Source organism: Sorex fumeus, unplaced genomic scaffold (genome assembly GCF_029834395.1).
Source record: "Sorex fumeus unplaced genomic scaffold, SorFum_2.1 ptg000034l, whole genome shotgun sequence".
In the NCBI taxonomy this organism is placed as follows: domain Eukaryota; kingdom Metazoa; phylum Chordata; class Mammalia; order Eulipotyphla; family Soricidae; genus Sorex; species Sorex fumeus.
This window is the reverse complement of record NW_026606091.1, coordinates 41,968,650-41,991,051: the sequence shown is the minus strand read 5'-3', so window position 1 is coordinate 41,991,051 and position 22,402 is coordinate 41,968,650. Positions and strand designations below refer to the sequence as shown.

At 40.4% G+C, this 22,402-nt stretch overlaps 1 protein-coding gene across 4 annotated transcripts in view; it reads right to left on the bottom strand.

Moving 5' to 3' along the window:
- ZNF462 (zinc finger protein 462) overlaps positions 1 to 22,402 on the bottom strand; it is a 155,732-nt gene that overhangs the window by 7,892 nt on the left and 125,438 nt on the right. For all 4 annotated transcript variants that reach the window (XM_056117031.1, XM_056117032.1, XM_056117033.1 and 1 more), the window contains exon 10: positions 18,301 to 18,524. In XM_056117031.1, coding sequence (XP_055973006.1) covers positions 18,301 to 18,524 — 224 coding nt within the window. The remainder of the gene's footprint in view (positions 1 to 18,300; positions 18,525 to 22,402) is intronic.

Sequence of the window (22,402 nt, the reverse complement as noted above, 5' to 3'; positions counted from 1 at the left end):
GAATTTACAAGACAATTCCCGAATATTCTCTGGGGTTGGACTGGAACAAAGATTTGTCGAGCAGTAACAATCCATATGTCCAGCAGATGGGAACATCTCTATCAACTGTGACAAATGTGAGAGGGAGAAATCAGACTATGGGGCCAATCAGCAGTAATGCGAAAAGGCTCAATCCCATCCCAATAAGCATGTCAAGATAGAAAGCATCTATGAGGACAAAAATTCAGCATCAGAGGTAGCTAAAAAGAAGAGAGAGATATTCATCTCACTGTAATGGTGAAATCCTGCGGTCAGCTGATTTTGAAAACAACATTAGTGAAAAAACTGTCCACGCTCATGCTAGCTTTACTCACTAAGACAAGTTTTAAAAATGAGTAAGGGTCAGAGAGATAACACCAGTGTAAAGGCCTTGCATGTAACTACCCAGTTTGATCTCTGGCAGTGTATATGGCCCAACAAGAGCCTGCCAGGGGTCACTTATGAGCACAAAGAAAGGAAAAACCCCTGACCACTACCAGGGCAGCTCAAAAATCCCAACAAATAAGTGGATAGCTAACACCAGACTTAAGTGAGAAGGAAGAAGAAATCAAGTTCAAAATACTTATTTTTCTTTCTGTCCTGTAACAATTTATGGTTATTATCTTTTTGCAAGGGATTTCTGCTTGTTGCAGCCTTAATAACAAGGACTTGTCTAAATGTGCTTCACTGCCACAGACCTATATGAAATTTGGCTTATTTGTTTTATGACATAAATAACAAAAAACAAAAACAAACAAAAAGAAAAGGATAGTATAAGGAGCATGCACTTTTAAGCTAGACATATCTAAGTTCAACTCAAGGGTTTGACATTAACCACCAGACTGGATAAATTATTCAACTCTGTCAAGGTTGTGATTTGTAAAAGGGGGTCACCATAGTACCTAAAACACATTAATTCTCCCAAGTGTGCTTTCTTTCCCTTTTCTGGGAATGTGGTCTATTCCAATTTTGGCTTTTGGAAATGCTTACAATAAGCATTGTAAATGCATATTTATGAAGTTATGTTTAGTCACAGCCTACATTTAAACCAAGTAGCATTTATGACAAATATTTGAATAAAGGTTTTCTGAGTTGCCAGTTTTTCAGGAAAAGGAGGCAAGGCTCCAAGTTCCCAAATTTTTGTTTGAAGACATACAGTTTTTTGAATGACCAGTACTTAAAAAGCAGCCGTTTGGGACCATCTCTTTCCACTTCTGACCCTTTCTCGGGACAACTGCAGGTGTGAGTGAGGTATAAGCAGTTGCCAGGAAACAAAATGATAAAATGAGAAAACAACAACAACAATAACAAAATTCTCAAACATTGTTTTAAATCTAGTAGTTTACATGTTCATTCATACATTCATTCATTCACTCAGTAAGATTCCCCGAGGACTTGCTGCATGCCAGAACTTGGCCCATGCCAGGTTTTGGAGTTCTTGCATTTCAAAGAACTCATGAACCAAATGTTTCTTTTTCTCCCCCGCTCCCACCCCCTTTTCTTGAGGACTCTATTTGTCCAGTTGCTTATCACCATCATTCCTTCAATGCGTAACTATAGCACTTCGGGGTTACACAATTGAAAGGATACATAACATTTTTATAGGATGATGTTCACCTAAGGATCCAAGGTTGTGCCAGGATTTCTTAGACTGTCCTAAATATTTCTAAAATCTATGCTGCGCAATTAAAATACTTTAAAGTGAAAACTAAAATTCTTGTCAATAGATTTCAAAACAAAAACTCTCTCTAGCATTGCAATCTTACTGTATTTTAAATTCTCAAATCAGCAATCCAACAGTAATCTTAAGACACAAGAAAGACAGACCTTCATTTCTGACCTGGTACAAAACCCCTCTCTCTTGCCGGTTTCCCAGAGACTATCTTGCCTCATCTTAGGCTTATTCTCCAGTGACTGACTATATATAAATAATTTCAATCTGTTCATGTCAGCCACTGCTTGCCCCGGGGATAAAATCCCTATTTTGTGACTGGGTTTGCACCATTAGTTATCATCATCTTATCATGTCCTACTTTCTCCATGCTGACTTCCCTTTCCTCCCACCACTGTGATCTTATTAAGGTTTCTGGAACATTCCATAGGCCTAACTTTGTGCCTCTGCAAATACCATTTTCTCTGTCTGAAACTCTCTCAAGCTAGCCTCCTTCCATGATAACTCCTCAGACTCCCAGTACTGCTTCTGAACTCACTGGCCTTGTAGCTCAACATGTACCATTTCATTGTTTATGTCCCCAAACAGTGGATTTCACTAGCATAGACTCAATGTCGCTCATTATCAGTTGAGCCTCCATCAGCCAGTGAGCTATTCAGGTTAGAGAAGACACTGGTCTTCTTGCTACTGGACACCACTGTTTTTATTCACTACACTTTTCTATAAACAATCACAAAGAAAAACTAAAAATAGAAAAAAGAAAAAAAACTCCTCCATTAAACTTTAACTACTATACATAAAAGGTGGTAAGAGACCAAGGAAAGAGCTCAAAGGGCTGGAGCACATGCTTTGGATGCTAGAACCCTAGTTTCGATCTCCACCACTGCAAGTCCCTGGAGCAGTTTGAAGTAGCCCCCTTGCACCACTGAGGGTGGGCCTCCCCACAAAGCCAAAAAAACCCCTCTCCCTCAAAGTATATTGATATCTCCATATTCCTGTTGTCTCTTTTAAATCCAGTGTTGTAATCACAGTAAAATGAGTGTATGTCCTGTTTTTTTCTATGCTTGCTGTGACATAAATATCATTCTCTAATTAAGCACCAATTTTAATCACTAAAATATTTTATCAAATGAATAGATTATAGTATATGAGACTGTTCCCATATGAGTTTACCTTCTGTTCTTCCTGTTTCTTCACTATTATAAAGGCAAAATAAGCCTTATGGTATATAAACCTTTTTCATGTTTAGTTTAATTTTATAGGCATCATTTCCAGATGCGAAGGCACATGCCTGAGTACTACCAAAGGAAATAGACTTTATTAAAGTTTTATTATATTGCTAAGTTGACTTCCAAAATGATCAGAACTTTCTAAATCCAGAATTTTGTGAATGCAGAAACTGGTAGATCGCTGGCTAACTTCTTAATGGTGCCAAGGACACAGTGAGGGAAATTCACCTTTTTCCCTGAAGATAAGAAGTAAATCTATTGCCAAGGTAATAGATTCTTCTCCCCTTAGGGGAGAAGAACAAGACTAAGAGTAGCTGAGATTTATAACATGTCCCCATGCAGTCTTTTGAAAGCAAAAGGAGCCCTGCATGTTCTTGAGGGATCAAATATACAACCACTCAGATTATAAAGCTATAAGTAGATCCTTATATTCCACATGACTGTCTCTGACCCAAAGTTCCCCCCAATCCCAGAGGGCGAGTGAAAGGTCTACCATTCAGGAAGAATGTGAAACGAAGTTCCAACCACCAGCAAATACTTTGCTCCTTTTTTAACTAGGACAACTACAACTCAGACTTCATGGGGAAGCCTCACAACTCCATTTATCTTTCTGTTTGTTGTTAAGTCAAAGGTCTCACAAATGCAAAGACTGCATGCCACTGCTGAGCCATGTCCCTGGACTGTTGGAGGTCTTCAAACCATTCAGCAAAAATGATTGGGATCTATTCATAGCCACTGGCCAGAACTTTCACACTTGAGGTCTTATTCTAAAGGGAGAAGTGTATGATTAAAAAATATTGCCAAGTACAATATCTATTTTCATATCCTCCTAGGGTGACAATCCAGAATTTATAGGAGAGACAGGGGTATGTTGTTAATGGAAGAATACAATTGAATACCCTGGTCTTGGGACTACTTAGCAAACATTAAGTGGAAAGGCAGCTAAAATGGGAAAAATCTACTTTCAATATCCTGTGTTCCTAACACAGAGGTACCTCTTCTCCATCTGTACCTTCAAAAAGGGACATTCAAAACTGAGAGTCCAGGAGCACACCACATTAGATGGGAAAGTAGAAAAGATGCGAATTAAGCTCCATAAACAAAAACAGTAACACCGATAGCTCATCCAGCAATAAACAGCTTAGTAAGCCCTCAGACAATGACTTTAATGACCATATTATGAGACAAAACAATCTTCACAAACTTTCTTTTACTGAAACATATTTCAATAATTCCAATTAGCCATTTGTTGTAACAAGCAATATAAAATAAACCGTTTTGTGCCTGCTTTGGGGGCAGGTTTTAGGACATGGGAAACTGGGGACAATGGTGAAGGGAAGGTTAAACTCATAGTGGGATTGGTGTTGGAACACTGAATGCCTGAAAAAAACTGTATTATGAACAACTTTGTCAACCACAGTCATGGAAAATTGCATATTATATCAGAAATACCCAACTCAACCACAAAATGAGAATGTGAAGAACTGTGAAGATTTTCAAGGACTTAAGAGACTGGCAAACGCTCTCAGTAGAGGGCCAGAGGAACAAATGTTCTAGGCTTTCTGGCCCATATAGTCTCTGTCATAACTTCTCAATGACTGCCGTAGGTGGAAAGAAGCCACAGATGATTTGTAAATGGGGAAGTATGGCTGTGCGCCAATAAAACTGTATAAAACTATGCATATGAATTTCATATCATTTCATATGTCATGGAAGAGTACTCTTTATTTTTTATCCATTGAAATATGTCAAAACCATTCTTAGTGGGTAGGTGGTATGAAAACAGGCACTGGGCTGTGTTGTTTAGTTCATGGGCCAGTCTGCCAATGCCTGACTTAGAAGACCGGGTGTTTTCCCCAGTAGATCCTCTTTGCTTGTTTTTGAAAGTCAGAATGGGAATGAGGGAAGAAACCAGTGAGAAGAGGACTCATCAAAGCACTCTCTAAGGGGTTTCTTTCTTTTTTTTTCTTTTTTAAATTTTTATTAGTGAAACACCACGAAGTACAGTTGTAGACTTACAAATTTTTGTGCTTGGGTTTCAGTTATACAATGACCAAGTACCCATCTCTCCACCAGTGCCCATCCTCCACCACCACGGGTTCCAGTATCCCTCCCACCCCCCCATCCCGCCTGCCTCTGTGGCAGGGCATTCTCTAAGGGGTTTCTTAAAGGAAGGAGTAAAAGGTGGAGGTAAGACCCTTGACTTTTCATAGAAGTACTATTTTATTTTATTTTAATATTTATTTATTTATTTTGCTTTTTTGGGTCACACCTGGCCATGCTCGGGGGTTACTCCTGGCTCTGCACTCAGAAATTACTCCTGGCGGTGCTCAGGGGACCATATGGGATGCTGGGATTCGAACCCAGGTTGTCCGCGTGCAAGGCAAATGCCCTACCCGTTGTGCTATCGCTCCAGCCCTAGAAGAACTATTTTAATAAGAGCACTGTAAAGGCATCAGGAAAGAATATTCAGTCAAATAAACCAGCTAAGTTTGATGGAAGATGAGTCTCCATGTCATCTCTGCTCTGCATAATGCTTGCCTATTATTTTAAAAATAAATACTTTTATCAAGCACTGAATAGGCTAGGTTGTAAACCTTTGTTTAACCTTTCCTAATTTGCTTGCCAATAGTTTTTCAGGGCAGCAACTCTTTCTCATTTACTTTTCTATGCAAAATATAAGGGCAGTTTTATGGCTGACACACAATTAAGTACTATTTTAATTTGCCAATATTATAAAAATGCATGGAAGATGAGTATAAAGAGCTTCATGCCATTGATATATGATTTGTATCCATGACTCAAATTTGCTTGCTACTGGGAATTAAACTGGACATTTCCTATAAGACTTTGTGTTAATGATTAATAGCTAATCTACATATGCTAATCATGAATCTTTTTCCCCTTTATATATTTCTTGACTTTCTGAACATCTTTTAAGGTAACTGATATTGTCCATATTTAAATGTGAAAAAAAGAATAAGAAACACATAATAAAATAGAATTAGAAATCATTACTTTTAGGTGGTATAGCTCCAGCTATTCTCATTATAAAATCACCTGTGGAAATGAGAAATCATCTATAAAACATAAAGTTTAGCCATGGAAAACTGGCTGAACACTAGAAAAAGGAGTGAAAAAATTGTAAAACATGCCATTTGTTATAAAATCTGGAAGTAGAACTGTTAAATATGAAACATATTTTTTTAAAAAAAGAATTTTTCTTCAACATAAAAACTTCTTTTAAAGAATAATAATAGATGAGAAAGGACCCAGAGTGTGTGGACTATGGAAGTTAAAGAGAAGACCTACTGCCTTTTGCAGTCACCAAGTTAGCTTCAGAAATCATGGTTCTACTGGACCTAGCAGCTTAAGTCAAAACAAAATCAATTCACTTTGAGAAGCTCAGCAGAACTCCAGTTACAAGTGTTCAAGAAAGCCAAGAGAAAGCCACCATTAATAAAGTCAAAGAATTCTGTAGCTGGTCGACTGGGGCATTGCCAATCTCCCAGACTTAAATTCCAGGGGCAAAGATGCTGAGAACACAGATTCAGGGAACAGTGCTTTAGAGAAGCACATTTTGATTCTTTGAACAATGAAGGCACTTCACATTTCCTGCTTGAAAAGTGACTTCTTTTTATTGACTTCTTTAACAGACAAGGGGAAGCTTCCTGGTATGCAGGACATCATGAAAGAATTTGGAAGATCGGTAAATAACATGGTTTTTATCTTTAGGAAGAAGCATCCAATGGCAAGACAGAGACTTGTTAGCAAGTGGACACTGCATGAATTAAGAAAGAACAGAGCATTGAATTACTTCCTCTACTTATTTTTTATGTGATCTTTGATTTTTGTTGTTGATTTTTATAACTACTTATATATCTTAGACATTAGGCTCTTTATCTGATGTGCTGAGTGCAGTATTTTCTTCTGATCAGTAGGCTGTCTTTTAGTTTTAGCTGTGTTTCTTTTACCATGCTTCTTTTTTAATTTGATATAGTCCCATTTGTTCATTTTTGTTGCTTTTGCCAATGGAGTCATATCATTGGAAATACCTTCAAGGGTACAGAGGGTAGGGCATTTGCCTTGCATGTGACTGATCTGGGTTTGATCCCTGGAACCCCTTATGATCCCTGAGTATCACCAGAAGTAATTCCTGAGTGCAGAGCTAGGAGTAACCCCTAAGTATCACCGGGTATCAACCTCCCCATCACACACACATATGCACACAGAGAAGGGGAAGATGAAGAGGAGGGAGAAGGAGAAGGGAGGAAGGAGAAGGCAGAGGAGGAAAAGAAGGAGGAAGAGAAGGAAGAGGAAAAGGAGGAGGAGAGAAGGAGGAGGAAGAGAAGGAGAAGGAAGAGGAGGAGAAAGGAGGATGAGGAGGAGGAGACTTCCATGTAAGGTGTGAGATATGGATCCAGCTTCTTCTATTTTTTTACAAGTGGTTATGTGGTCAAACTAGAGTGACACTGGTGGTGGGATTAGTGTTGGAACACTATGCCTGAAACTCAACTATGAATAACTGTAAATCAGGTTCCTTAATAAAAAAATTAATTAATTAAAAAAAGACAGGGAGAAGCAAAGCTTGATGGAAGTGTGAAAGCAGGGGTTGTTAATTTTGACTGCAGAGTTTTCGTGGCTAGTTTCAAAGGTTACAGGCCAAGAACATCTTCAAATGTTCATTTGAGAAATACTGTCAGAAGCTGGACCCTCTTTAAAACAGGCATCACTGACTTATTGGATTTCTCCATCTTCATCTGAAATCAATGAAAGAAACAGGCTAGGGTTGAAAACCAAGAGGGAAAGAAAGAAAGAAAGAAAGAAAGAAAGAAAGAAAGAAAGAAAGAAAGAAAGAAAGAAAGAAAGGAAGAAAGAAAGGAAGAAAGAAGAGAAAAATTAAGAGGTAAGACTAATATGAAGAAGAGGGGGCTGGAGCGATAGTACAGCGGGTAGGGCGTTTGTCTTGCAAGCGGCTGACCCGGGTTCAATTCCTAGCATCCCATATGATCCCTCGAGCACCATCAGGTGTAATTCCTGAGTGCAAAGCCAGGAGTAATACCTGTGCATTGCCAGGTGTGACCCAAAAAGGAAAAAAAAGATTAATATGTAAGAGATCAAATAGTCATCTTCCGCTCACAGACACCTTGGGAGAAATAAAGCTCAAATACAGTGCTAGAGAGACAGAAAAGACATTGAGAACGTTTTCCTTGCAGGTAGCGTGGGTTTGATTTCTATGCAGCTATGGTTCCCCAAGAACTGCCAGGAGTGACCTCTGAGCAGTAATGAAGAACAGGCTCGTAGCACTGCCAGGTATAGCCCCCAAAATAAACCAAGTTGTTTAGTACAGAATTTATATGTAACCCATATTGAAAAATGTGGCCAAGGGTGTGTTTTATGACTTGGAGTAGTAGGAAGTGCTTCTTTTGTTTTATTTCCTCTCATCTCTTTTGCTATTAACTCAAATTCCGAGTGACCTTTTTGCTACTGTGAATTTCATTAGTACAGTAAGCAGAACAATTTTATTGTTCTAAACTAAACTAAAATGTTGGTGATTCCTTCTGAGCTTAATGTTCTGCTACTTCCCCCAAACTGGCAAAAAGTACTAGATATGAGTTCGTTAGAGTTCAGCCGCCTCAGGCTCCATTGGTATAAAAAATTAAAAACATTTCAAAGTAAATTCAATTAGTGAATGTGTATTGCCTGAATAGACTATCCTTCTAAATTTAATATACCCAACATGACAATTTTACGAGCAAACCAAGTTAGAGATAATGTATTTTTATGTTTCTTAAACTAGCAAAGAGACTTTAAAATCATAAAGAACGCTAACAAGGTGCTGCATACACTTAAACTTTCTTTTTCTTAAAAAGCATTTGTTTAAATGTGAGGAGTAGCAAGGTTTTCCATGACTTCCAGATTCCTAGAGTTGTTAAGTCTTTTACCAATACTGCTAATAAATGGTGCTATGAATATATGGTTTCATCCTGTAATTGGATGTAGATATATATGTATGGGTATAGGGAGGTGGGGAGAGAAAAGAGGAGGCAGAATGAAGATCGTGGTTCTGCTTTCTAGAAAACCTAGTGAGATAAAAAACAAAATAAAGCAAAATAAAAAAAAAACTGGGAACTGAAGGATAAAAAAAAGTCAAACAGCCTGCAGTCTTTACTTTAGATTCTAAGAACGTACAAGTAAGTCCTATTCACTGGCACAAGTATAAAGGTTTAGGAAGACAAGATTCTGTGTGTCACCTAAAAAATGAGGGTACTGATTATCATCCCTTTTCCACTTCACCTTGGCTTTTGAGGATAAACATGGCAGTGTAAATCCAGTGCACTTGAGAATTTGGTTCTTAAATGGAATGGCATATTTGACTTCAAGGACCCTTCCTGCTGCTACCAGTATCCTGTTCAGCCTATGAGTGACATAAACTGACATCTTTAGAGACATCCCTGAGGTTTACAAGCTTTGCAGGCAGAATCCAGAAGTCCAGTTTGAATGACCAGCTCTGTATAATGAAATCCTGTGACTGAAAATAACATCCTACGGTGCCGGATGATTTTTTCTATATATTCTTTGCCGCACTCAGCATCACCCAGAGCAATTCAGGGAAGAATACAATGAGTAATGCACTCAGCAGAGCCTTACTGGAAAAAAAAATCATGAACTCTTGCTTAGAACCCATTGCTAAGTCTATTCCACACTTTGTTTCTGTCAGCTAACACATTAATCTGAAACTCAAGCACTTTCTAGGTTTGTCCTTAATATCAACTTTATAAGAAAAGACTGCAGGAAATTCACATTTATTGAGGTCCTTGGGAAAGTGTATTTTTAAGGTATTAAGCTCTACTTTCATCTGTTTTAAATGAAAAATCCAATGACTTTCAGCAAATTTACTGGTTATGCAACTCTAATCTGGACCTTGATTACAAACTCTTCTATCACTTTAAGAACCCAAACATGAGTAATTTTGTAATTCATGGTGACTAAATTAAAAAAGAATTCCGATATACTCTGTACTCAAATTCTGTTTCAGCCACTAGCCCCAACAACCCCCTGATCTGCTTTGTGTTCATAGTTTGGCCTTTATTAAAAATGAAAACACTCTATATAGTTTTTGTGCCTATCCCTGATCAGTTAACATTCTTTTTTTTTTTTTTTGGAGATTTATCATGCTGTTACATGTATCAGTAGCTCTTTTCTTTCTTCTTTGTGTTTTTGATAATTAGTATTCCATTGGGCTGGAGCGATAGCACAGCAGGTAAGGCGTTTGCCTTGCACGCAGCCAACATGGCCGACCCCAGTTCGATTCCTCTGCCCCTCTCGGAGAGCCCGGCAAGCTACGGAGAGTATCTCGCCTGCACGGCAAAGCCTGGCAAGCTTCCCGTGATGTATTCGATATGCCAAACACAGTAACAAAAAGTCTGACGATGGAGTCGTTACTGGGCCTGCTTGAGCAAATCGATGAACAACGGGAGGACAGTGAGAGTGACAGTATTCCATTATATGGACATAGCACATTTTGTTTCTTCACTCACTTTAAGAGAAAACAGAATTGTGAGATAAAATGGTCAGTGTATATTTCACGTTTAAACAATTTGAAGAGATGACAACAGATAATAGAGTTATTTTGTGCTCATAAGTTGGAAAAATTAACACTTCAAAATTTGCCATCCTAGGGGCTGGAGCAATAGCACAGCAGGTAGAGCGTTTGCCTTGCACGCAGCCAACATGGTCGACACAGGTTCGATTCCCAGCATCCCATATGGTCCCCCGAGCACCGCCAGGAGTGATTCCTGAGTGCATGAGCCAGGAGTAACCCCTGAGCATTGCCGAGTGTGACCCAAAAAGAAAAAAAAATTGCCATCCTACCCAAAGCAATACACAAAATCCCTATAGCACTCCTCAATAAAATAGAACAAATATTACTGAAATTTATATGCAACCCACCAACTGCCCCGGCACCGTGTAATCCCATCAACGGCCAAGACCCTTGCACGCAGCCAAGATGGCTGACCTGAGTTTGATTCCTCCGCCCCTCTTGGAGAGCCCGGCAAGCTACCGAGAGTATCTCGCCCGCATGGCAGAGCCTGGCAAGCTACCCGTGATGTATTTGATATGCCAAACACAGTAACAACAAAGTCTCCACTGGAGACATTACTGGGCCCGCTCGAGCAAATTGAAGAACAACGGGAGGACAGTGACAGTGATATGCAACCACAAAAGGTGCCAATAGTGAAAGGAACGCTGAAAAGAAGGAAAAAAAATGGAGATGCCATATTTCCTGGTGTTGAACTATGTTACAAAGTTACAGTAATCAAAACAGTAATTATCACTCCAGCCCAGAGTCTCCTGCCTCCTGTCTCCTGCCTCTGCGCCTGGCTGTCCTCACCTGGACCCCTTGGAGGAGGGTGGGTTGAGTTTCCCTCCCCACCCCAAGCAGAGCCCGGCAGCTGAAGATCTCCAGTTCCAGCCACAGCCATGCTTAAGACCACTCTCCACATGTTCGGACGAGCCTCACATATGAAGGAACCCGCCGAGGAACCCAGGTGTGCAGGACCCAGGGCATAGATCTCCAAGTCTGCTCGAATTGGGACTGGGACCTCCTCCACCCAGATCCCCCATCTTCCAGTATGTAGGTGTTACACCCATCAACTGCCCCGGCGCCGTGTAATCCCATGAATGGCCAACACCCAGAGACTATAAAATCCTGCTCCTGGAAGCGCGCGGCCACGACATCTTATCTAGTTCTTACTCTGGAGAACCTGCAGGCTACTGAGAGTATCCTGCCCACACGACAGAGTCTGGCAAACTCTCCGTGGCGTACTCAAGATGCCAAAAACCAGTAACAATTATGGGTCTCATTCTCCTGACCCCGAAAAAGCCTCGAATGTGGGACTTTTTAAAATCTCAGGGCTAGGACGAAGGAGACATATTACTGGGGCCTTCTCGAGGCAATCGATGAACAACAGGAAGACAGTGATACAGTGATATATATATATATATATATATATATATATATAATTAGCATTGGAATGAAATAACTCTACATATCAGTGAATAGTCAATTTATGACATCTATGACAAAAAAAGTTAAAAGCATATAATGGAGAAACTCTCCTCAACATAACAATACTGGGAAAATTAGATAGTAACATGCCAAAGTATGAAACTAGACCAACACCTCACCATAAACAAAAATAAACTCAAAATGGATGGGAAAACCTCTACACAACAAAAGAAACTATCATTAAGACAAAGACATTACATTAAATGGGAGAAAACATCTATAAATTGTATAGCTGAAAAGCCATATGCAATTATATAAGATATGATTTATATGAAGAACTCGTAAAACTCTATAACAAAAACTATAATGCCATCAAAAAAATGAGAAGAGCTGTCATACAGGTGAACAAGAGGCACATTAAAAAATGTTTATCATCACTAATTTTCAGAAAATGCAAATCAAAAGTTCAATATAACATCACCTCACATCTTTATTTTATATATTTATTTAAAATAACTAGCATTAATTAATTAATTTATTTATTGCTTTTTGGGTCACAACGGCGATGCACAGGGGTTACTCCTGGTGGTGCTCGGGGGATCATATGGGATACTGGACTAGAACCTGGGTCGGCTGTGTGCAAGGCAAACGCCCTACCTGCTGTACTATCACTCCAGCCCCACCTCACATCTTTATGAAAAATAGTAAAGAAACTACAATAGCCAAGAAACTGACACAATCAAAGTGCCCCAAAATAGATAACTGAATAAAGGAAATGTGGTATACATACAGAATGGAATATGAGGCAATGAAACACAGCCTCTTGTGACAATATGGATAGAACTAAGAGCAGTTAGGTTAAGCAAAATATTAAGTGAGAAAAAAAAAGCATAATGGATGACATCATTCCCAGGTGGCATATAAAGAAACAAAACCAGGGAAAAGACAAACCCTTGGATTCTAACTGCAGAACTGAGGTGACCAAAGGGAGAGGGAAGTGGGAGCAAAGGGTGATGGAAGTCCAATGGACTGCAGTAAAAAGGTACATGGGGGGCTGGAGCGATAGCACAGCGGGCAAGGTGTTTGCCTTACATGCGGCCGACCCGGGTTCGGTTCCCAGCATCCCATATGGTCCCCTGAGCACCGCCAGGAGTAATTCCTGAGTGCAAAGCCAGGAGTAACCCTTGTGTATAGCTGAGGTTACTCAAAAGAAAAAAAAAAGGTACATGGACTTGGTTATGGGAGTGGAGTTCTAACACATATTTGAAGAGGTGTGAACTATCACCTCTAAAATTATCAACACATGGCTGTATTAAACCAATGTCAACTCAATTAAAAAATAAATTACATTGAAACCAGTGTTAATTTTTTGATTCTTAATCACTTTGCCAATGCTCCAGCATTAGTCTCCTTACTTTTAACCATTCCAGTCTACCACTCTACCAATATATATCTTACTGTAGATTTGATTTGCATTCCCTAATAATGACTTTTTACTTAACATCACACCTTTCCATGTGATTAATTGGTATTAAAAAAAAAACTTCATTGGTAAAATGTTTATTTAAAGTTTTTTCTTCTTTTTTTTTCCCTGGGGGAGAGAGGATTTGACCACATCCAGGGGGACTCTAATGAAATTATAGCTTAATTGGGAAAAAATTACTAGTATTGAGTAATCTTATACATAAATAAGGTGTATATCACATTACTTTATTTTTTTCTCAACAGTGTTTCGTAGCTTTTTTGTATAGCTCTCACTGTTTATTAAATATATTTAAGTATTTTGTTCTTTTTGATGCTATTATAAATAAAATGGATCATTTTCAAATTTCATTTTCAGATTCTCATTACTAGTTTATAGAAATACAATAATTTTTGTATATTGGTTTTATGGTTGCAACTTTGCTAAACTAATAGTCTAGTGATTTAAAAATTTGTTCCTTAGTATTTTCCAGCTACAAAGTTCACATTTTCTCTGAATACAGTGGATTATTTTTTTGTTGTTGTTCTGGGGCCATACCTGGAGGTGCTCAGGGCTTGCACCTGGCTCAGGGATCTCTCCTGGTGGTCCTGGGAGCTGAGCCAGAGATGGAACCTGACATGGCTGGGTGCAGGGCAAACACATGTTCTTTTCTCTGGTACCTGAATACAGTTTTATTTCTTCCTCTTCAATTCTTGGGTCTCAGTTTCTTGTTATTGTCTTACAGTCCTTAACTTTTGCACTCAATTATCAGCAAATTTCTTTTTAATACATGGTACACTGATACTCTTCTGCCCTTTCCGAAATGGCAAGATGAGATTTTTGTATATCTTTTACCCTGATCATTTGATCACTTGACATCCTATTACTCACTGATTTGCCCGAGCGGGCACCAGTAATGTCTTCTTTCGTCCCTGTCACGTGCTAGTGTAGCCCAATGTGGTCTGCTCGTTCCAGGAACACAAAGAGTCTCAAACCAATTGTTCAGGGTCTTGACGAAGAAATCTGATCATCTCATAGGTGGGAGGGTGGGAGGACACCCTATCTTTTGATGTCTCATGGAATCAAGTCGGTAATAGCTCTAGTCCAGCAGTGATCTCCAAATCTCATTACGTGTCCAGACCATTTGATTTTCGAAACCTTGGCAAACGAGACAGCGTCCCTGATTCTTGATTGTCGATGGAGGTCAGAACTCCGGATTCTTTCTCTCACTTGAGTGAAGCGTGATACTCCAAGCATAGCTCTTTCGATTCCTCTTTGGGAGACCCAAATAGCCTTCTCATCCCATTTTCGTAGGGCTCAGGTCTCTGAGGCATATGTTAATGCAGGAAGAACAGTGGAATCGAAGAGATGTGCCTAGAGCCGGAGGTTCTTTGTCCTCTTAAATATTTCTTCGATGCTCTTGAAGGCGTTCCAAGCCCCTCTCTTCCTCCTGCGCAACTCAGGTGCCAGGTAATTCGTCATGTTGACTTCTCCACCTAGGTACACATAACTGTTGCATTCAGAGATGTTTGTTTCGTTGAGAGGGAATGGAACGTCAGGAATGAGACCGTTTCTCAAAACATTGTCTTTGTGAGATTCAGCTGTAGTCTGACCTTTCCACACTCACAGTCGAAGTCGGCCAACATTTGTGCCACTTGGCTAATGTTTGTTATGTCATCAGCAAAACAGAGGTACTATAGTTGCCGACTGTCTATCTTCACTCCCATTCCTTCCCATTCCAGTCATCACATGACATTCTCGAGGGTGGCACTGAAGAGTTTAGGTGAAATGGTATCACCCTGCCGAACCCCTCTCTTGACATGGATGTTCACCCTGGTACTTTTTTTTTTTTAATTTTTTTTTCTTTTTGGGTCACACCTGGTGATGCTCAGAGGTTACTCCTGGCTCTGCACTCAGGACTTACTCCTGGCTGTGCTGGGGGACCGTATGGGATGTTGGGAATAGAATCTGGGTCAGTCACGTACAAGGCAAACGCCCTCCCTGCTGTACTATTTCTCCAGCCCCTCACCCTGATACTTGTTAAATATCTCTTGATATATGTATATGGTAGTTTTGCATATCTCTTATCACTGTTACCAAGTGGCCAGAGAGATTATATAGGTGTTAAGGCACTTGTATGTGACAGGTGCATTGGATCCCCAGCACTGCATACAACCACCCGAGAAATGCCAGGGGTGATCCCTGAGCAAAGAGCCAAAATTAAGCCCTGAGTACAGCAGGGTGTAGACCCCAAACCAAAAATAATGAAAAATTTAAAAACAAAATATTTAGTTCTTCATGTCACTGTTCATCAGCCAAACAATCTATTTAACAGCAGTGTTATTTTTGTTTACAAAACAGTGTTTGGATAATGATTTCAAAAATTTTATCTTTAGAATTTAGAATGAAGCTCTCTATACGCTTTTCTTTAGAAAAGAAATTCTAGGAAACGGGAGAGTGTACTGCTACCAGTGATAAGCAGGGAATCTCATAAACAATTGAGACAAAGATGAAAACCATTAGGCATGCTGCAAGTGGCAATTTTTTAGCCTCAATTAGGTGCTCATTGGACTTAATAAGCTGGTCAACCACAAGAAAGAGTAAAATTAAAGAACATAACACGGCATAACAGAAATATAACATCAAGGCTATGTCTGAAATGCAAGGCTTCATTAGTAATTTTATAATATACTGTAGGCCTTTAGAAACATAACCACCTGAATGATAGGCACAATTGCTATTAAACCCGAGCACAGTTCAATTTATAACCATTGGGTCTCAAGGTGAGGGGAAATAGCAGAGTTTCACTTAATCTTACAAAATTCCAGAGAAAGAAATCAACTATTCCCATTTACAAATCAGAGAACAGACATGGACATTTAAGTTAGCTTGCTGAACTTGTATAGTAAGTGGTTAAGAGAAGATTCAAGCCCCGTTTCTCTCCAAAAGCTCTTTACTGACACCCTCTATTCCTAAAGCTCCTTGCTGTCTTGGTCTGAAGTTCCTTCCTTCCATCTTGTTCTGGCAGACTCTGGTTCTACATCAGGTGTAGTTTCTAATCTTTTGTAAATGTCTCCAGTGACTCACAAGCTACTATATGAACAATTAGGGAAGAATTTATCTTCCTGGCAAGCTCTGTCCCAAAATATTAGCCTTAAGGCTGGAATACTATAATACAAAGATCAGAGATAGCTACAAAAATAAGATAGGTGTGCATGAATGTAGAAAACCTTGGTCTGAAATGGATGAGTGATTTTCCTTTGAGCGTGGGGCAGAAAAACCTAGGAAGTTTGAATAAGAAAAGATATTAACGTTTTTAAGTGAGAGAATTCAGGCTTTTCCTCTCTGCTTTCAATTTATTTGGGGGGCAGGGTGTGTGCTGATATCGGAAAAATGAATGTATTCCATTCCATCAGGAAAGCTACTATAAAATCATTCAGTTGTGAACAAGTGATAACTCAGCCTTCTCTCTCAACCCTCTAGACTGCAAAAATCTCTATCTTTGGTATAGATAATTCAGAGTACAGTCTTTAGAACTTGAGGTTATAAGGTCAGAAAGAAGAGTTGGATTTCCACAGCAGAGAATATGAAGGAAAAAATATCAAAAGTGTGGCTGGAGCGATAGCACAGTGGGTTGGACATTTGCTTTGCACGTGGCTGACCCGGGTTTGATTCCAGAATCCCACATGGTCCCCTGAGCACCGGCAAGAGTAATTCCTGAGTGCATGAGCCAGGAATAACGTGCATCACCAGGCATGACCCCAAAACCATAAATAAATAAATAAATAAACAAATAAATAAATAAAATAAAAAGTGCTTCTTATGGCGCCATAAGTAAACACTCATGATGTTTTAAATCTGTTGGTTAATTTTATAGTTTTTTAATAGGCTCTTCTCATGACACAAATACTCATCATTCCTTCGCCTTACTCTGCACTGTGAATCAAATAAAGAGAACCAGAAAGGATTGTCTCTGTTCCTGATGTGCCAAACAGTGGATGGGAAGTGTCATTTTATGACACTCTCATTTTATCTTCCTACTAGTCAATGTTCAGATGAGATTTTGTTTTGTCCCAAACCCTTTCATCTTTATCCTGTACACATCTATTCTTTATCAATCTCCCATACTTGTAAAACACCTTGCATAGTCCTTTCAGCATTCAGATATAAGTAGAGATATCTTGGGGAAAAAAGACAAAAAAAACAACCTTCATAATAAGGGGATACAGGGATCCAGCCATCAGATGAAATTGGATGCATAACTATGGGTTTACAGCCTGCTGTCTACTTCTGCAAATAAAGTTTTATTGGAAAACATCTATGCCCCCTCATTTAATATTGCTCTTATAAATAAAGTTTTATTGGCACAAAGCCATTCCCACTCATTTAATATGGTCTCTGGCTGCTTTCTGGCTATTGAGGAAGAATGGAGCCCCTACCACGAGACCATCTGGCCTGGCAAGCCCGAAATACTTATTAACTGGCCCTTTAAAGGATTTCTAACCTTTGTGATAATAAATTTAAATTAACGTGGAAAAATGGTCCTGTTAGAATGTTAAGTTAGCAAAAGATTTTTTTAAAAAGGAGGAAATTATCTTATCAGAATTAAATAAAACAAAAGAAAGTAGGCATGGAATGAAAACGTCAACCAGTTGGCTTGGAGTGGTAGAACTAGGAGTGATTTTTCTCCTCCCTCATTTCTATGTTCCAAGTTTCTAAACTAATCATGATAAAAGAAATGAACTCTTGGTTAACATTATTTTAGTACAAGACTGTCTAACACAGAGAGGTCTGACTCCACTCTGCTGGCCCACCTTCCCGTTCCCCACCCCCAGGGATCTGAGGCCTCCTCCCTCTCCCTATGCCCATCCCCAGACAGTGGAGGCAGGAGGTCCCAGACCAGTACCTTATGCTCATCTCGAAGGTGGATGTCCAGTTCCTCCGTGTGCTTGGTCTCATAGTAGCAGAGCTGGCATTTGTAAGGTTTCAGTTCATTGTGCTTTTCTATGTGTTGCTGGAGGCTCTCGTCACTGGAGCAGGTGAAGGTACACTTATCACAGCGGAAAACTACTCCCTGCAAGTATTTTGACAGTTTGGAACGGCACACTTCAATGGGGACAACTCGCTCTTCTGTGGAAACAAATTGAGTGGAAAGATGGGACTTTTTAATGATGGTAAGCAGATGCTCTTTCTTTGGAATAGAAGAAACTCACCGGTTCAATCTGGCAGCTTTTCCAGAGGCTGGGGCTGTGACCTGCATGCATGTGTGTGCACTACACACATGCAAGCATGCATGCACACACACACACACACACACACACACACACACACACACATACACACTCACTCACATGTGCATGCTAGCTCTCTCTCTCTCTCTCTCTCTCTCTCTCACTCTCTCTTTCCCTTCACCCCCAACAACATATTCCTCCCGTACAAGATCAGATGCTCATGATGTACTTAAAATCCAGAATGATGGAAGAACAGAGGGGGCAGGCTCAGACGTGCTCCCTATTTCTGCATGGGGTAGTTGCTAAGGGGGAAGGATGTGGCTGCCATTTTTTTACCTACAATAATAATTACTGACAGCACGCCTGGCTACTTCCTTAGTGATGTTCTCTCCCTGGATGAATTTACAGGTATCTTTAAGGATGAAAGAAACTGACAGCCTCTATCTACGTGCCTCTCTGACCACCCCCGTCTCCATCTTGCCCCCTGTATTTTCTCAGTACGAGGCTCAACAACACACTCCCTTTTGCATTAAAAAAAAAAAAGAAGTTTGGATTTTGGACAACAGCCACCAGTGCACAGGGATCGATCACTCCTGGAAGGGTTTGAGAGAGATGGTGCCAGGGATTGAACCCAGTCAGCCATGTGTAAGACAAGCACCCTACCCACTGTACTATCACTTTGACCCCACACTCTCACTAACAAAAAAAAAAATGAGGACTCTAGATTTAGAAACTCTCTCAAGATCCAGGATAATGTCACAGGACTAGTAGAACTCCATATCCCTGTCTACAGAACTGCAAATCCAGACACCTTCCAATTCTTCTTCTGGTTTGCTTTCCAAGATGTTCTCAAGGACACTGTTGACCTTCACTTGCAACCAAGGGACTCTCTAGTCTAATACCCAATCTGGAAACAAAGAGACCTGTATCCTTTCATAACTCCATTCACTACAATTCATAACTCCAACATGAAGAGCTCCCAGATGAAATGGCTGCGGGCAACATTCCGGGGGATCTGGGGGATGGGGGGGGTGCGTGGGAGATATGGAGGATTTGTGCCTTTTCAGGCAATCTGTAATCTGATTGTCACAAGGGAAAAAAAATAAAAGAGAGCGAGGATTTGGGTGCTTTTCCTGTTAACATACCAAATGCTGTAGGGCTGGAAATGCATGTGCTTGTTTATTTTGCACTCTCTCACCCTTGTGTTTAACTGCTCAAATTAAATTTCACACCAGTCTGCCCAGAGTATCGGCGCACGCGCCAGATATCCATAACTGGGATAAAATTAAAATCTGTGCTATTTATGCAAGGATCAAATATAGCGTGTGTTTTCATGCTGTGTCTGGATTTCAGAAGACTCTGAAAGTTTACCAGTGGACGCACATAACATATACTTATAGTATTTTGAAACAGCAATGTATTATTAAGTAGAGAAAGCATGATTTATTCTCTGAATCACTGAGTAGCAGCATTTCCAGAGCATCGAGATGGTGTGCGTTGATGCGACCCAGTCCTGGCTTTGTTGCTGGCCTGTGTTATATCCCTGGGGAACTCTGCCCATTCACCATCATGTTTCACTCTCAACCACCACATTCTCACTGCAGGGGAGTCGCTGCCTTGGGAGCCCTTGAATGCAGCGATTAATTGGCCAGCAAAGAGCTGGGCAGAGGCAGAGTGGAAGGTGGTTCCTACGACATACTCCCTGGAGCTTTAATGCGTATGTTATTTTCCTTATACAAAGAGCCAGTTGCTTATTTAGAAATATGGATGATATTTTAAAACCAGAGTAGAACAGACAGTTAAGTAGAGAGGCACACAATTATAATGTAGTCTACATAATATTTTCAGAGAACAAATGCTTAATCCTTCAAACGCTTTAGTTCCATGTATTGGTGTATAAAGAAGGGGGAATGCTCTGATATTTAACTAAGATGCCCACACATGTTTTAGCTCTGATACCCAGGGTTCTTTAACAGTTGTCCTAGTCCCACTTACAGACAGCAAGCTTCAGGGGCCAAAGTGATAGTACAACAGCTAAGGCGCTAAGGCACTTGCCTTGACACAGCCAACTGGGGTTCAATCCCTACACCCCATATGGTTCCCCAAGCACTCGCAGGAGTGATTCCCAAGAGCAGAATCAGGAGTAAGTAAGTACTGCTGGGTATGGCCCCCAAACCAACCAAACAAACAAAGGAAAAAACAGAGTTCTATTGGTGGGGGCGCTGTTCTGTTCATGGCAAGACACTGATCAACACTCCCTTCTGGCTGTGACAGCAAAAATACCACCAGACAAAGGTGGTACAAGTAGTCAGAACCAGTCTGCTAGAGATCCATTCTGGGAAGCCTAATGTCAAGATGAATTCCAGCAGCTCTTGGGTAAGTTAAGTGTGGACACAAAGCTTGTGCAGGCTGAACTCAGCACATACCAGAGTCCTCAGTGTATTTTAGGAAATGCTGCCCTAACTATTCTGGCAGAACTGTACCCTGATGTTTTCGCTAGCTTGGTTCCTTGACTTCAGGTAGGCAATACTTCGTATTCCACTTAAAATATATATATATATTTTTTACACGGAATTTTTTTTGGGGGGGTCACACCTGGTGATGCACAGAGGTTACTCCTGGCTCTGCACTCAAGAATTACTTCTGGTGGTGCTCAAAATACCATATGGGATGCTGGGAATTGAATCTGGGTTGTCCGCATGCAAGGCAAATGCCCTACCCGCTGTGCTATAGCCCCAGCCACATAAACTAAATCTTAAATTACAAAAGTATTCATGATTGAGTTTCAGTCAGATGATGTTTCAACACCAATCACCAGTGTCTACTTCCTTCCACCAAAATTCCACTTCCTTCGGGCCCCCATTCCTGTCTCTATGGTGGGCACCTTTTTCTTTTTCCTTTTAGGCTCTGTGGTTTACAGTACTGTTCTGAGAAGGCATCAGGCATGCCACTTTATCTCCTTTCAAGCACCCAGTCCTCTTACAGTGACCACTTCCCTCTATCATTGTCTTAGCGGTCCCTTCCCTGAGTACAGAAAAGTCACGCACACTCCTATGGTCATTGCAGCAGTATTCACAACAGTCCAAATCTGGAAACAATCCAAGTGCCTAAGAACAGACTACTGGATCAAGAAAATCGGGTACATATACACAGTGGAATATTTGTGTACATAGGTAGTTGCAAATAAGATGAACTCATGCAATGTGTGGCTACATGGATGGATCTGAAGAGCAGTGTGCTGAGTGAAATGATCAAAGGAAGAGGGACAGACACAGAATGGTCTCACTCAAATGCTTCTACATTTGTTCTCTGGATCTCCTGCCTGAAATGACCTATGAACTAAGGGTAGCTGGGAACCCCAAGGTCTGACTCTCCACTAGAGGATGCCTCAGCCTTCTTGAGAACTTCCCCCCAACAGCCTCTTCCTTCGTTCCTCCCCAGCCCAATGATCCCTTCTTCAAATTTTTGGATTTCCCGCCCTTCCCCCCCCCCCCCATTCGCCATCTCCAATTCAATTCCTCTATCACTTTGGATGTGTCTTCTCGGTAGTTGTCAGTTTCACTCTGCCTGTCTAAATGAATTTTACACAAACTGAGCACTTGGAATAATAGCCCGACGTTTAAACAATGATCATTAATGTGAACGACCGCTGCAATTTATTAAGCGCTCACTACATTTCAAGCCTGGTTAGGTGGCCTGCCCTCACTGCTAGCTTTTATCCCCCTCACACTCTGCAAAGTCAGTTTTATTATCTTCAGTTTATTGACGTGGAAACGG